This window comes from Ictidomys tridecemlineatus, chromosome 8 (genome assembly GCF_052094955.1).
Source record: "Ictidomys tridecemlineatus isolate mIctTri1 chromosome 8, mIctTri1.hap1, whole genome shotgun sequence".
In the NCBI taxonomy this organism is placed as follows: domain Eukaryota; kingdom Metazoa; phylum Chordata; class Mammalia; order Rodentia; family Sciuridae; genus Ictidomys; species Ictidomys tridecemlineatus.
The window spans coordinates 43,675,725-43,692,528 of NC_135484.1; the positions used below are offsets into that span (position 1 = coordinate 43,675,725).

Genomic DNA, 16,804 nt, shown 5'->3' on the forward strand with positions numbered 1-16,804 from the left:
AACTCAGACAGAAGGGATTTAAATAAAGTTGATACATTATTATATTAATCATATTACATGTCTGAATCTTCATGTATCCACTACTCAGTTTTGTGTTAAAATATTATTTTGAAATAGTCTTAGTCTAACTTGTTTTAATTTAATTTCCTAACACTATGTTTTTCAATTTCTTTCAAGGACCTTATTTTAATGAAGACAAAGATTTGACAGAAGAATACAGTTTAAATAGATTGTTTCTTAATTTTTTGACAGATACAAGCACTACTTTAAAAAAATTTTTTTGTAGATGTATATGGACAGCATGCTTTTATTTTGTTTATTTTTATGTGGTGCTGAGGATCGAACCCAATGCCTCACACATGCAAGGCAAGTGCTCTGACACTGAGCTACAGCCTCAGCCCACAAGCACTATTTTAAGAAATGATATGTTACAAAAAGAGGTTGCTCACAAAAAGAACTTATTTCTAAAAAAAAAAAAGTTAACTTGCTTGTGGTCTATGGATTTTGTCCAGAAAGTCAAGGAAGTTCCTTTTTTAAAAAAATTATGCCTGATTGCAAACAGTCTATTCATTGCATACCGCTTGTGAACTAGAATAACATAAGAGTTCTCATATCAGTAATTTAATTTCACACAGTCTTTTATCACTTAACTTGAATCCTTTCTCAAAGAAAATTAGAACCTACGATTTTATTGTATTTATTAGATAGGCAAACTACCTAAGTAGCATAAATCCTTTATTTTACCTATATTAAAAGAAACCCAGGGCTGTGGTTGTGGCTCAGCAGTAGAATTCTCACCTACCATGTGCATGGGATACTGGGTTTGATCCTCAGCACCACATTAAAAATAAAAAAATAAAGGTGGGGCTGGGGCTGTAGCTCAGTGGTAAAGTGCTTGCCTCGTATGTGTAAGGCACTGGGTTCGATCCCCAGCACCACATAAAAATAAAGATACTGTGTGTTCATCTACAACAAAATAAATATTTTTTAAAATAATAAAGGTAAAGTGTCCAATTATAACTAAAACAAAAAAAAATTAAAAAGAAATCATGCTTTATTTTTCAGAATTAAATATTCCAAGACAACATAAGTAGTCAATTGCTAATTTTGAAAAATAGTATTTTAGGGCAATGGTTAGAGAAATGCAGCCTTGTTGTAATCTTTTGTAGGATTGCTTCATTTTATAAATTATGGTAAAACAAACAAACCCTTTTGAACAGTTCGGTCTCTTATTAAGTTTGAAATACTCTGAGCTCTTCTTTTTCATATGGCATAGTTTTTCTCTTATGCCACTTGTTGTGGTCTGTTCTTTCTGGCTAGGATCTTTAAACTAATCACATGGAAGTCTTTAGTTTAATATCCTATCTACTTTCTCCCAGGAGATTTTGCTTCTTCACACAAATGCAGGAGCAAAGATTGAGTGTTAAAAAAAAAAAAAAAAAAAAAAAAACAGCTACAAGCGAGGCCGTCCTGGGCCTCAAGCCAGCGCAGGGCATACTCCGATATGTGCTCCTGCAGACGCCTGCCACGTGCCTGATGAGAGGGACCAGGGAAATGGAGCCAGAGCTGCTGCAGAAGGCCACAAGAACGTGGAGGCCATGCAGAGCTACAGGCCTGAGTTGAGTCACCTGCTGGAGGGGCAGCAGGAGGTGCAGAGACAAGTCAAAGAGAGTGCATCACAGACAAGGGATGTCCTCAAACCACATTTTAATGATTTAAAGGGAAACTTTGGGAAGCTCCTCAATGAAGGATTGGTGACTCTTTTGCAAGAGGTGGACACCATTGAACAAAACACCATTAAGCTACTAGATGACTGCCAGAAGCTGACATGGAGTTAACACGGCGGAGGACTTAGTGTAAGAAGGTGAGATTGCCGTTCTTGGTGGTATAGAAGAGCAGAATGAGAAACTGGAGCTTCACCACAAAGGCCTCACACAGACAACTGGAGAACTTACAGAAGTGCCTTTACTGGTTGATGTGCCTTGTTTATCTGCTTAGTTGGATGATTCAATTCTTAACATATTAAAGATAACATTTTGAAGCATGGAACAGTAGCATCTCTCCCACCAGTGCAAATAGAAAAGCTAATAGAGAAACCTGAAGGCATCATAGAATGATGGCGTAAGGTGCATGACAATTTCGCAGACTAAGATTACAGGCTTCAGTTCTGAAAATGCTCTTCAAAACATTTTGAAGATATATATGTAGATTCTGAAACTGAATTCATAGTATTGCACATAGACCCCAAAGTTGATTATCAGTTCAGAGTCTGCACCTGAGAAGGTGTCCAACAAGAGTGGAGTCCATGGAGCATCCCCCAAATAGGTCATTCTACGTTGGTGCCTCATGAGCAGACAACTGGCTTTGAGGGATATCACCTGAGCAGTCGAAGAAATATAGCACTCTGGAATGATTCTGAATCCTCAGGTATACTCTACTCCAGCACTCCAACCTATATCTGTGGGCAGACATTAACATTCAGAGTTGAAACTGTGGGACAGCCAGACAGAAGAGATGGTATAGGAGTATGTGCAGAGAAGCAGAACATATATAACTCTGCAGCGAGATCAGGCTACATGCATTAGTATCAATGGTGCAGTTTTTGCAAATGCACAAGAAATGACTAATCAGTTGCCTGCAGTTGCCTCCTGATCCACTGTCACATTTGACATCAAAGATGTGACTCTGAGAATACTGATAATAATGAAGGCGAAAACTTCAAGCTCCGAACTATTAGCTCAAATTATAGACAAGTGGTTTTTGATTGGTTGCTTGATCAGTCTTGTGGTTCTCTTTACTTTGGATGCTCATTTTTTTTTTTTTTTTTTACTTTTTATCCTGGATGGAAACTATTCATGTGTTTTAAAGTTTTGGATGCTTGGCTTGGTTTACTGTCTCTGTCCTCAACACAGTTAGGTTGTTAACTATTTTCAAGTTGTTGCTATTGTTTTAAAGTTAAATTAATCTTTCAGGCAATGGGAAATGAAAAGTGTCTACTGGATTCACTTTGCAATATTTTAGCCAGAAGAGTTTGAATGGTGTGGACAAAACCATAATTCAGTGAATTTTGTTTTTAATCATACTATTAATAAAAATAGCAAATTACAATAAAATAAATCAGCTATAAATATCTGGGGAGATAACAAAGTCCTGTGCCCTACCACTGTACTTCTTAAAGTTGGTTAATGTAACATTTTATTAAATCTCTTTCAGCATCCAAGGCCATGTGAAACTTTAGAGTAGAACAGGAGCAGACCAGATAGAAGCCAAAGTTCTGTAATATTCATTCACTTGTTTTTTCCACATGAGTGCATTGACTGTGTACTGTATATTCAGGAATTTGAAAGCAGTGTTGGCTTTTATCCTATTTTCAATAATCATTAAGTCTAAAAAGCTTTATGATTTTTGCCTTTTTTTAACAGTGCCTGAGTAAGTGCCTATATAATGGGCAAGTATTATCTTTGTTCTTTCTTTGCAGTTTGATTCAAGATAGGATAGAAGATACAGGATGCAGTGGTTCACAGCTATTAATTCTAGCAAATCGAGAAGCTGAGGCAGAAGGATCACAAGTTTGAGGCCAGCCTTAGCAACTTAGTCAGACCCTGTTTCAAAATAAAAAGGGCTGGGAATGTGGCTCAGTTGTAGAGTGCCCTGGGTTCAATCCCTAGTACTGTTAAAAAAGACGATTTGTACAGGGTGAAGCTACTTATAAAAGTAGTAAATACAGCAGTGTTAGCCATTTCACAAGTATATGATATGCACATATGTGCCTCCAGGGTCAATGATATGCATATTACTATTTGTAGTTATGAGCTACAGTCCAGTTAATGTCAGTTTGATAAATGGTCTATTAGTGGACCAAAGAACTACAGGGTAAATACTTGACTGATTTTTTTTAAACTTAAATTTATGTAAGATATTTATTTGAAGGACTTAATATGAAAAAATAATAGCCATAATTTGATATACTAGCTTGTAGACTTTTTTAACATTTGAAAAGCAATTTTTTTCATTTTTACAGGTAGTAGAAAAATGGAAAAGCAAGCTTGATTATTTTTGTAAGATAATTTATTTCGGAGCTCTTGTTCCCTGTTAGATAATAATGACCAATTTTCTCCTTGCCTTTTTATGTATAAGTGCCTTTCATATGTTTAGTGACTATAAAGAGGTTCTAGAATATAGACACCTTGCCCAGCCATCTGAAACAAAATTAAAAACTCAAAAGTTAAAAAAAAAAAAAAAAAAAAGCTTTCATTGCTCTTTTCCGACAAGAAGGGTATCTTTTCTTGGTGATGCTTTCCTCCTGTTCTTTTCTAGGTCTGAATGTGCTTACAGAAGAATTGTCTATTAGTTTTAGGTAATTTATAACCCTTAGCAGCTTTAGAAAATTATTTTATTTGAAAACTACCATAGGTAAAAGGTTCATATTTCCAATTCAAACAAAATACGTTGATTCAAACTGGTTTGGTGGTGATTCTTATTCTACTAGACTGAGCCTACTATTTTTTTCTAATGGTGATTATCTTATATTTAATTTTCTTGAAAATGAAGTAAAATACCTTGTACTTCTTAACTAGTAACTGAGTTTTAGTAAGTATTTCCTGTCTTATTTGCATTTGTTCCCTATATTCTAACTTAATCATTTTAAAATTTGTTTTTCCTGTCTAGGCTCTTGAAAATCATTTACAACAAAAACATTCTGCAGAGCTTCAGTCATTGAAAGATGCACACCGAGAGTCAATGGAGGGCTTCCGGATAGAGATGGAACAGGAACTTCAGACTCTTCGGTTTGAATTAGAAGATGAAGGAAAGGCTATGCTTGGTATTTTGGAAGGATTATAATTTGTCATATTTATATTTATATTTTTCCATTTAAGATTCTTGTGAAGTAACACTTTTATTTTTAAATTTTGAAGCATCAAAATAATATCGAAATGCATAGCATATTTTATTTAAAAAGGCAAGTGAGGTAGAATAGAGTGGGTAGAATAGAAAGTTTACTCAGATTTCTCTATACTCTTGCTGAAAGCAGTACTCATTGATACTTGGGACTGAGTCAGGCATCTCAGAATTCAGTCACTGTCTAATGGACAGACCCATGGAACCATATATCTTTTAACTACATAGTCATATTGATTTTTCCACTTCAGGATTTTCTTTTAATGATTAGGTCTGCCTTTTTGTCAAGATATATTTTATATGGGGTTTAAATCTACAGAATGGGTCTTTTCATAGAAGTTTATTTTTAAAGAAAAACTATATATATATGTGTGTGTGTGTGTGTGTGTGTGTGTGTGTGTGTTTGCTTTGTTTTTTTTATGTTGTTTTTATTTGTTTGTTTATTTTTAGTGTCATTTGGCAATTTGTTATTCCGACCATCTGATTTTCTACTGTTTGGTTTTATTCTAAATTCTACTAATATTTTTATTGCATGTTTGTCACAGTTTAGTGCATATTATTTTCAAGTAGGAATTGGGAGCAAACAAGAACAAAGTGTTATAAATATTTGGGGCCTCAAAGGGAAAGCCATTTGACCCTCTTCTTCTCTATTGCTACTGGGAGTCTTTGGCCAAGTCATTACAGTTCTCTCTCCTTTCTACTTGAAAAGACACTGTAATAGCTAGCACTAAAAGCATATTAAGTATGAACATTTACTAAAGGTCTGTGAAGTACCTGAGTATATGCTAGAGATTTTGCTAAGCAAAGAGAACTAAAAAATGAACTCATGCTCTGAATTTGCACAGAGCTGATTGTCAAAAGCAGAGGTGGCCTTTATATAATTATGGCCAAAGGGAGTCTACATAGCCATATCACCGTGAATGTGCCCAATCTTGTCTTTTCTTGGAAGCCAAGCAGAATAGGGCATGGCTAGTACTTGAGTGGGATATTTCTGGCCAAAGGGGAATACACAGTTCCACAGCTATGTGAGGAGAGTTTTACAGGCCAGGTATTGTAACTATTAGTGTTTAACCCATTGAAACATTATTTAAATATCTTTTTAATGACAAGGTGTTTTGAGTTTTTCAAAAAATGTATTTATTTTAAGGTAATTATAAATTCACATGTAGTTTTAAGGAAGAATACGAAGAAATTCCTTGTACCCTTTATCCAGTTGCCCTGTGGTGACATATTATATGATATTTTATACTTATCATATAAAATATATTATATGATATTTTACATATATTATAGTAATATATGTAAAATATCATATTATAATAATGATATAACCACTATATTGACATTGATACTATCAAGATACAGAACATTTGCAGCACTATGAGAATTCTTCTTGTCTTTTTGTATCCTCACCTACTTCTCTCTCCTTCCTATCCGTAATTCCTGACAACCATTGATCTATTGTCCATTTCTATAATTTTGTCACTTTAAAAAACTACAGACCAATATCTCTAATGAACCTAGATGCAAAAATCCTCAATAAAATTCTGGCGAATCGGATACAAAAACATATCAAAAAAATTGTGCACCATGATCAAGTAGGATTCATCCCTGGTATGCAAGGCTGATTCAATATACGGAAATCAATAAATGTTATTCACCACATCAATAGACTTAAAAATAAGAACCATATGATCATCTCGATAGATGCGGAAAAAGCATTCGACAAAGTACAGCATCCCTTTATGTTCAAAACTCTCGAAAAACTAGGGATAACAGGAACATACCTCAACATTGTAAAAGCAATTTATGCTAAGCCTCAGGCTAGCATCATTCTGATTGGAGAAAAATTGAAGGCATTCCCTCTAAAATCTGGAACAAGACAGGGATGCCCTCTCTCACCACTTCTGTTCAACATAGTTCTCGAAACACTGGCCAGAGCAATTAGACGAAAGAAATTAAAGGCATAAAAATAGGAAAAGAAGAACTTAAATTATCACTATTTGCAGATGACATGATTCTATACGTAGCAGACCCAAAAGGGTCTACAAAGAAACTATTAGAGCTAATAAATGAATTCAGCAAAGTGGCAGGTTATAAAATCAACACGCATAAATCAAAGGCATTCCTGTATATCAGCGACAAATCCTCTGAAATGGAAACGAGGACAACCACTCCGTTCACAATATCCTCAAAAAGAATAAAATACTTGGGAATCAACCTAACAAAAGAGGTGAAAGACTTATACAATGAAAACTACAGAACCCTAAAGAGAGAAATTGAAGAAGACCTTAGAAGATGGAAAAATATACCCTGTTCATGGATAGGCAGAACTAACATCATCAAAATGGCGATATTACCAAAAGTTCTCTATAGGCTTAATGCAATGCCAATCAAAATCCCAACAGCATTTCTTGTAGAAATAGAGAAAGCAATCATGAAATTAATATGGAAGAATAAAAGACCCAGAATAGCAAAAACAATACTAAACAGGAAGTGTGAATCAGGTGGTATAGCGATTCCAGATTTCAAACTATACTACAGAGCAATAGTAACAAAAACAGCATGGTACTGGTACCAAAACAGGCGGGTGGACCAATGGTACAGAATAGAGGACACAGAAACCAACCCACAAAACTACAACTTTCTTATATTTGATAAAGGAGCTAAAAGCATGCAATGGAGGAAGGATAGCATCTTCAACAAATGGTGCTGGGAAAACTGGAAATCCATATGCAACAAAATGAAACTGAATCCCTTTCTCTCGCCATGCACAAAAGTTAACTCAAAATGCATCAAGGAGCTTGATATCAAATCAGAGACACGGCATCTGATAGAAGAGAAAGTTGGCTACGACTTATGTGCTGTGGGGTCGGGCTCCAAATTCCTCAATAGGACACCCATAGCACAAGAGTTAACATCTAGAATCAACAAATGGGACTTACTCAAACTAAAAAGTTTTTTCTCAGCAAAAGAAACAATAAGAGAGGTAAATAGGGAGCCTACATCATGGGAACAAATCTTTACTCCTCACACTTCAGATAGAGCCCTAATATCCAGAGTATATAAAGAACTCAGAAAATTAGACAATAAGATAACAAATAACCCCATCAACAAATGGGCCAAGGACCTGAACAGACACTTCTCAGAGGAGGACATACAATCAATCAACAAGTACATGAAAAAATGCTCACCATCTCTAGCAGTCAGAGAAATGCAAATCACACCACCCTAAGATACCATCTCACTCCAGTAAGATTGGCAGCCATTATGAAGTCAAACAACAATAAGTGCTGGCGAGGATGCGAGGAAAAGGGTACACTTGTACATTGTTGGTGGGACTGCAAATTGGTGCAGCCAATTTGGAAAGCAGTATGGAGATTTCTTGGAAAGCTGGGAATGGAACCACCATTTGACCCAGCTATCCCCCTTCTCGGTCTATTCCCTAAAGACCTAAAAAGAGCATGCTACAGGGACACTGCTACATCGATGTTCATAGCAGCACAATTCACAATAGCAAGACTGTGGAACCAACCTAGATGCCCTTCAATAGATGAATGGATAAAAAAAAATGTGGCATTTATACACAATGGAGTATTACTCTGCATTAAAAAATGACAAAATTATAGAATTTGGAGGGAAATGGATGGCATTAGAGCAGATTATGCTAAGCGAAGCTAGCCAAGCCCTAAAAAACAAATGCCAAATGTCTTCTTTGATATAAGGAGAGTAACTAAGAACAGACTAGGGAAGAAGAGCACGAGAAGAAGACCAACATTAATCAAGGAGGAGAAGTGGGAGGGAAAGGGAGAGAGAAGGGAAATTGCATGGAAATGGAAGGAGACCCTCAGGGTTATACAAAATTACATACAAGAGGAAGTGAGGGGAAAGGGAAAAATAATACAAGGGGGAGGAATGAATTACAGTAGTGGGGGTAGAGAGAGAAGAGGGGAGGGGAGGGGAGGGGGGATAGTAGAGGATAGGAAAGGCAGCAGAATACAACAGACATGAGTATATCAATATGTAAATCAATGGAAGTGTAACTGATGTGATTCTGCAAGCTGTATACGGGGTAAAATGGGAGTTTATAACCCACTTGAATCAAAATGTGAAATATGATATATCAAGAACTATGTAATGTTTTGAATAACCAACAATAAAAAAAAAGAAAAAATAAAGAAAGAAAGAAAGAAATATGGGAAAGCTATTATTTATCACCAGTGCTTGCAAAGCAGGGGAAGACTCAGAGTGGAACACCATGAATGTAAGCAATGTGTCTCAGTCCCCTTCTAGTACATGAAAGGATTGACACCAGAGAGAAACCACATATATGCACACCATGTGGTATAGCCTTCACTAATCACAGCACTCTTCAATACCGTGAAAGGGTTCACAGTGGCAGAAAACCCCATGGATGTCAGCAATGTGGGAGACTCTTTAGTTGTTTTACTAGTTTGGGAAGACATGAGCAAAATCACAATGGAAATAAACCCTGTGGATGTAAGCAATGTGAAAAAGTCGTCTTTTCTTTGAGTCACTTGCAAAGACATGAAGGAACTCACAATGGACAGAAACCTTATGTGTATATGAGCAATGCTGGAAAGCCTTTCATTTTCCCTGTTCCCTCAGAAAACATTGAAGAACTCACATTGGAGAGATACCCTATGTATGTATGGATTGTAGGAAAGACTTCAATGGCTCTTTTTTTTTTAAAGAGAGAAAGAAAGACTTTTTTAATATTTATTTTTTATTTTTTTGGTGGACATGACATCTTTTTTTTTTAATGTGGTGCTGAGGATGGAACCCAGTGACCCGCGCATGCCAGGCAAGCGTGCTACCGCTTGAGCCACATCCCCAGCCCTTCAGTGACTCTTTTATAGACATAATATAATTCACACTGGACAGAAGCCCTATATATGTGAACAATGTGGAAAATCACTGGGTTGTCTCAGTTTCCTTAAATTACATGAATCAGTTCACACTGGAGAGAAACCCTATGTATGTAAGCAGTATGGTAAAGCCTTTAGTTGTTCTAGTTCCTTTTGAACCCATGGAAGAATTCACAATGGAAAAAAAACATATGAATGTATGCATGGTGGCAAAGTCTTTAGTTATTCTTTTTCCCTTAAATATCATGAAAAAACAATCACTAGGGAGAAACCCTCTATATTCAAAGAGTTTAGAAGAGCCTTTAACTCTTTCTGTTACCTTAAAATATATTAAGGGATACACAATGGAGAGAAATGCTATATATATATATATGGAATGTGGAAAAGCTTTCAGTCAAACCAGGAATATCATCACACATCAAAGGACTCACCCTGGAGAGAAACCCTATGTGTGTAAAGATTGTGAGAAAGCCTTCAGTGAATCTAGTTCCTGTCACAGACATAAAAGAATTCACACTGAAGAGAAACCCTATGTATGTGAACAATGTGGAAAAGCATTCACCTGTTTCAGTTCCCTTAAATTACATGAAAGAACTCAGACTGGAGAGAAACCCTACGTATGTCAGCAATATGGAAAATCCTTTGGTTATTCTGGTTCCTTTTGAGACCATGCAAAAATTCACAGTTTAATAAAACCCTATGTCTATAAACAGTGTGAGAGAGCCTCTAGTTCCTTTCAAAAACAAAAGAACTCACACTGGAAAGAAGCCCTATATGTATGTGATGTGAGAAAGCCTTTAGTTCTTCCTTTTCCCTTCAAAATCATGAAAGAATTCACAGTAGAGAGAAACCCTATTATGCAAGGAGTATAGAAAAGCCTTTAGTTCTTCCCATTGCATTAAAAATTGAAAGAACTCATACTGGAGAGAAACCTTATAAATGCACATAGCATGGAAAAGCATTTAGTTGGTCCAGTCATGTTCTCAGACATCAAAGAACTCACACTGGAAAAAAACCCTATGTTTGTAAGCAATGTGGAAAAGCCTTTATTTCTTCCAGATATATTAGAATACATGAAAAAACCCACAAATCCCATGTATATAAACAATGTGGGAAGGCATTCAATCCTACTATGTTCTCATAGATGAAAGAACTCATGGGAAAGTAATCCTGACCAAAGACTGTGGTAAGACTTCTTTCTATCAAACATGAACAGTGAAGATAACTCATATTAATGTAAAGTATGTGAGGATGCCTGCAGTCACTTTGTCCAGCAAATACGTATAAATGAATGTAGTATGGAAAGAAACAGGGAATAGAAGAGATATGCAAAAGCCTTCAGTTGACCCATGTATAAGTATTTGCACCTAACAAAAAGTCTGTGAATGTGAAAAGTACAAGAAAGTTGTCATTAAAAAAAATACATAAATAAACAATTATGTGTAAGTTTGTATATAAACATAAGTTTTCCTTTCTCTGAGATAAATGCCCATGGCTCAAGAGTGCAATTGCTGGGATACATGTTAGTTACATGTTTATTTTTTTAAAAAAATGCCAAAATGTTTTCCTGAGGAGCTATGTCATTTTGTACCCCACTAAGTATTGTATGAATTACCCTGTTCCCTCACATCCTAGCCAATCTAAGAAGAGTATAGTGATAATTCATTGTGGTTTTAATTTGCATTTTCCTAATAATGATACTGAACATTTTTGTGTTCTCATCTGCCATCTGAATATCTTCTTTTATAATTGTTTATTTTTATTATTGTTTTGAGCATTCTTCATATTCTAGATACTAGTCTTTTGTCAAGCTCCTTCAGGTCTGTTTTACCCCCATCATTCCACTGAAACTGCTCTTCCTGAGGCTACCATTGACTTTTGAACTTACAAATCTAAACTATTATGACTTACTAGATGTTACCTTATTTTCCCTGTGAGCCCTTAGACCATCTCCTTCTTGAATCTTTTTCCCCTTGATTGATGTCTGTAATGGTTTATATACTCATGATATTCCTATTTTTTTGACATCTACCCTATAATCTCATTCACCATTTCTGTTTCCTCATGTATTATTAAATATTGCCATTTCCCAAGATTTAGCCCCAGCTGTCTTGTCTGTTTTCTAGTCTTAAGACTTTCCCTAATTGACTAAATTCACTTCCCTGGCTTAAGCCACCATCTGTGTGCTGGGGCTCCAAATTTGTATTTCTAGACCAAACATCTTCTCTTGTTCACAGATTTATAGTTCTTACTACATGTTAGATAATCCATCTTATACTCAGCAATTTAAAATATGAGCTCACTATCTCCCTGCAAGCCAAAATGCGTTTTCATTCCTGGACCTCCCATTCTAATTAATGATATCACCATTTACTCAGCTGACAAATCTTAGAAAGTAGAGCTTTATTCAATTTTTTTTCTCTTTCACTGCCTCATCCTTTTTGTCAGTTCTTCTTCTTCAGTGCTTCTTAATCTCTTTCCTCATCTTTAGTCCTTTTGCTACACTTGGTTCATGGTCATGTCATTTATTACCTTGATTATTGCCATAACCTTCTTGCTGATGTTTCTTCCTGCTATTCATCCTCCAGACTACAGTCATGGTGAGCTTTGTAATGCTTAAATCTCACCATATGACTTCCCAGTTTAAGTCCTTCAGTGAGTCCCCATGTCCTACCTTAGGGCCAGACATGTTATTCTTTAAAGACACCCTCAACACCGGAGGAGATAAACTTTTGCCCTATGTGGAAGTCTTTACAGGAGCTACAAGCACAACATTTCTGCAAAGTTTCTGTATTTTAGTTTAAAAATTTATAATTTTTATTTTCTTCATTTATATCACTATTCATATTTTCATATTAAGATAAAAGTAATGGGGCTGGGATTGTAGCTCAGTGGCAGAGCACTTGCCTCACACATATCAGGCACTGGTCAGCCCCACATAAAAATGAAATAAAGGTATTGTGTTCATTGACAACTAAAAAATATTTTTAAAAAAGATAAAAAGTTATGAATTTCCCAAAAAATCATCAAGTAAAATTCATGTTTCAGAAGATAACGTGTATTCTCCAAGCTCTTATTGGAGTATTATTGCCACTTATTGCAGTTTGAGAACAAGGGACCTATAGTTAAAGTAAAAACCATTTTCTACTAAAATTTTCTCAGATTGGGTTTCATTTTATTCCAGTATCACCACATGCACTGCAACCTCTACCATACCAAATCTCATAGTTTGTCAGGCAGACCAGGTTTTTTCTGCTTTTGCATATGTACCCTTCTTTGTTTTTTAATATTTTTCTTTTTTTATTTGTTTTAATTAGTTACACATGACAGTACAATGATCTTGAAATATCATATATTTGAATCAAATGGGATATAATTTCTCATTTTTCTGACTATACAGGTTGCAGAATCACATTGGTCATGCAATCACATATATATCACAGCAATAATAATGTCTATTTTAATATTTTTCTTTAGTTGTAGATGGACAACAATGTCTTTACTTCATTTATTTATCTATTTAATGTGGTGCCTCATGCATGAGAGGCAAGTGCTCAACCACTGAGCTATAACCCCAGCTTCTTGATGAAGACTTTTTCTCTGCTTAGAGAGCTCTAACTCAGTCTTTTGTTTTTAGAGTCATTTACTATGCTGATCTCTTTGTGATAACATCCCCACTTTCTTGCTCCTGGGACATCTCCAATAACCCACTTACTTCTATAGAATAATGCCTTCCCTTCTAGCTTGTGCAATTACAAGGACAAGATCATATTTTATTCTCCCTTAGAATAGTGTCTGGAATTCAATAACTGGATTGTATGAAAAGGTCAATTCTAAACTCAAATGAAAGTGATGACCTCTAAAAGCATGTGACTAGCCAGTGCCTAACATATTTCAGAGCTGTTGTAGAAGAATTCTTACTTGGGTGGCAAGTTAGTGCCTAAATATTTGTTATGGTATCATTCAACCCCTAAATTTTATTATTTTAATAGTGAAATAGAAGAGCTGAAAACATTTCATCTCCATTAACACTTTGTTTTTAAACTGAACACATACCTTGAAAATACCTTGATCACTTAACCATTTGAAATTTTTCTTATCTTTATCAATGCCAGATAAACTTCAATTTCAGAATAGTAAATAACAATCTATTTCAATTCATGATAGTTCCTAATAGTCTGTTAATAATAATGTAATGGGCAGGGAATGGAGTTGTGGCTCAGTGGTAGAGCACTTGCCTTGCACGTGAGGCACTGAGTTCGATCCTCAGCACCACATAAAAATAAATAAAATAAAGATACTGTGTCCATCTAAAACCAAAAAAATTAAATTAAATAAATAAATAATGTAATGGGCATACATGTGTCCAACTTTGAAATAATATTCTGTAACTTTTACAATTTTTATCTAAAGTATTGATAATACTTTGGAATTTGCTAAACTTTTGTCTTTGCATTCCAGCTTCCTTACGCTCAGAACTAAATCATCAACATGCAGCTGCAATTGATTTGTTACGGCATAATCATCATCAAGAATTGGCAGCTGCTAAAATGGAATTAGAGAGAAGCATAGACATCAGCAGAAGACAGGTAAGTGAAAATATTCTGTTCAGAAATGATTTCTGAAATATGAGTAAACCGAATTTTCACAATTTTTTGAAAATTATTTTGCAACCAACATCATTTTCACTAGTTACAGTTTACTATGTGTTGAATAGTTTTGTTTTTCAAGGGAAGTAAATGATTCTATTCTATTCAGCATACTGATCACAAAATTATATTTTATTTTTTTTAACTTTAATTGAATTTTTTGAATTTTATTCACATGTTTGGAAAGTGAACAATGAAATATAATCTGAAGAGTGAGGATAATACTACCCTGAAGAACTAACTATCCATGGTGGTGTGTACTATTTGTGTGTGTGTGTGTTGTCATTGTAGCAGTCAGTAGTCATTGAGGCTAAATATGTCTTGTGCAACCAAGAAACTACATTTTCAGTTTTATTTAATTTTAATTAATTTAAACTTGACCTTAAACACGTACATTAGATAGCATAGCTATAGAAGGAGTAGTTGCTCAAGGAGAAAAAGAACAATTTATATTTCTATGGCTTTCTAGCAGAGCTACTGTTTATACTTGTAAAAACTGTTTACTGACCCAGTGTACTTTCCTTTAATTAGGTAGTTTGTGAACTTGAATGTATACATCTGGATGGATGGATTTTTAGGCACCATGCAATAAAAGCTGTTTTTTATTAGTTTATTAGACTTATAATTTTTACTTTGTCAGTTTTCACCTGTATTAAATGTTCAGACCAAATTTTTTTTTCATTGCTAGGGAGTTTTACATGCACACTTTATATTAACCATGGAGGTAGATTATATTCTTTCAATTGTCACTGAAATTGACAGTATCTAGGCTTACAGTACTTATAGAAAACAGTGACTTTTAAGAAAATGGAAGGTAACTTATTTATCAGATAACTACGAGACTAGCACCAAAGGGGCAAAGTATGATTTAAACACCATGAGATACATGCATGAGTTGGAGGACTTCTACAGATGTAGATCCTTTTTAGATTAAAGGACAATCATACCAACATTTTACTGCAAGACCATATAAAGCTTACTAAGTAAGAGACTTGTACTCTATTCTCAACTCTGCCATTGATTACAAATTACCTTTGGCCAAATTATCTCTTAGGTATTGGTGTCCTTATTTATAAAAAGAGAGAGCTATGCGTTTGTGATCTTTTGCGTCTCTTGCAGCCCTGATTTTATTGAAATTGTAACCATAGAAGTATTTCTTAGATATAAGGAAAGAGAAGGAGGGATTGATGTTTTTTCTTTTTAACAGTTTGCTTTTGAAGTATAAGAGAATGATTACATTTAGCATGCTAGGATGTCATTTTCCTTCCTTCCTTTAAACACAGAAAGCCAATATGTAAAAAAACTTTTCAGAATTATTTGTGTTTTACAGAATAAGGAGCACATGTGTAGAATAACAGATCTGCAGGAGGAATTACGACACAGAGAGCATCACATCTCTGACTTGGATAAGGAGGTACAGCACCTTCATGAGAACATAACTGCCCTCACCAAAGAATTGGAATTTAAGGGGAAAGAAATCCTCAGAATACGAAGTGAATCTAACCAACAGATGAGGTATGCTGATAATTACAACAGAAGGAATATATAGTATTATCTGAAGGATGGTTGCAGTGATATTTAGAAATATGTGCCTATTTTTGCAGCTACGTGGACTTTTAGTAAGATACTGAAAACCACTTTTTCTTTATTTGATGACTATGTTATAACCCAGAATACAGATGAAATGTTTGTATTTTGAATTATATATATTATGTATTCACTAACTTTGGAAATTGTGTACATAATTAACTAAAGTCTTTTAAAAATGTTATTAGTAAAAGCATTAAAGGAGACAACTTTAACATGAGGTAGAAGATTAGTCACTTAAATTAGGCTGTTTATGTTACGTTTTCATATATTTTCCAAAAAAAATTCAACTCTGGTAGAATATAGAAAGTATTGAAAGCTCGACTTCAGAATAACATTTTCTTAACTAAAAATAAATTAAACAGGTTGCATGAACAAGATTTAAACAAGAGACTTGAAAAAGAGCTGGATGTCATGACAGCAGACCATCTCAGAGAGAAAAATATCATGCGGGCAGATTTTAATAAGACTAACGAACTACTCAAGGAAATAAATGCAGCTTTACAAGTGTCGTAAGTCATATTATGTTAAAGAAAATTCATGTTTAGATAATAAACTGAGGAACATTGTTTCTAAGCTCTGATTAGCTACTCTTTTGAATCTAATAAAATGATACTTAAAAAAAGGAAGAATAAGATGGTAATTGTAGTGTGATATGTTCTTTCATTAGGATAAGGCAGTTAAATGATTATGTTTCATCAGCTGCTATTGCTACATTTCTTCCAAGACAATACTTACTATAAGAATGTCCCTCACAGGACACTGATATTATGGCAACAA

The 16,804-nt window shown here is 34.8% G+C and overlaps 1 protein-coding gene and 1 pseudogene across 14 annotated transcripts in view; both read left to right on the top strand.

Moving 5' to 3' along the window:
- Positions 1 to 16,804, top strand: part of Fam184a (family with sequence similarity 184 member A) — a 125,956-nt gene that overhangs the window by 95,738 nt on the left and 13,414 nt on the right. For 10 of the 14 annotated variants that reach the window (XR_002485182.3, XM_078019321.1, XM_078019322.1 and 7 more), the window contains 4 exons: positions 4,669 to 4,822; positions 14,250 to 14,377; positions 15,768 to 15,952; positions 16,390 to 16,536. Coding sequence is in view for 13 of the 14 variants with exons in the window: in XM_078019321.1 (XP_077875447.1) it covers positions 4,669 to 4,822; positions 14,250 to 14,377; positions 15,768 to 15,952; positions 16,390 to 16,536 (614 nt within the window). In the remaining variant the exon portion in view is untranslated. The remainder of the gene's footprint in view (positions 1 to 4,668; positions 4,823 to 14,249; positions 14,378 to 15,767; positions 15,953 to 16,389; positions 16,537 to 16,804) is intronic. The other 4 variants (XM_021733791.3, XM_078019325.1, XM_021733792.3 and 1 more) reach the window with 1 other exon arrangement.
- On the top strand, positions 1,434 to 2,924 carry LOC106145223 (cytokine receptor-like factor 3 pseudogene; annotated as a pseudogene).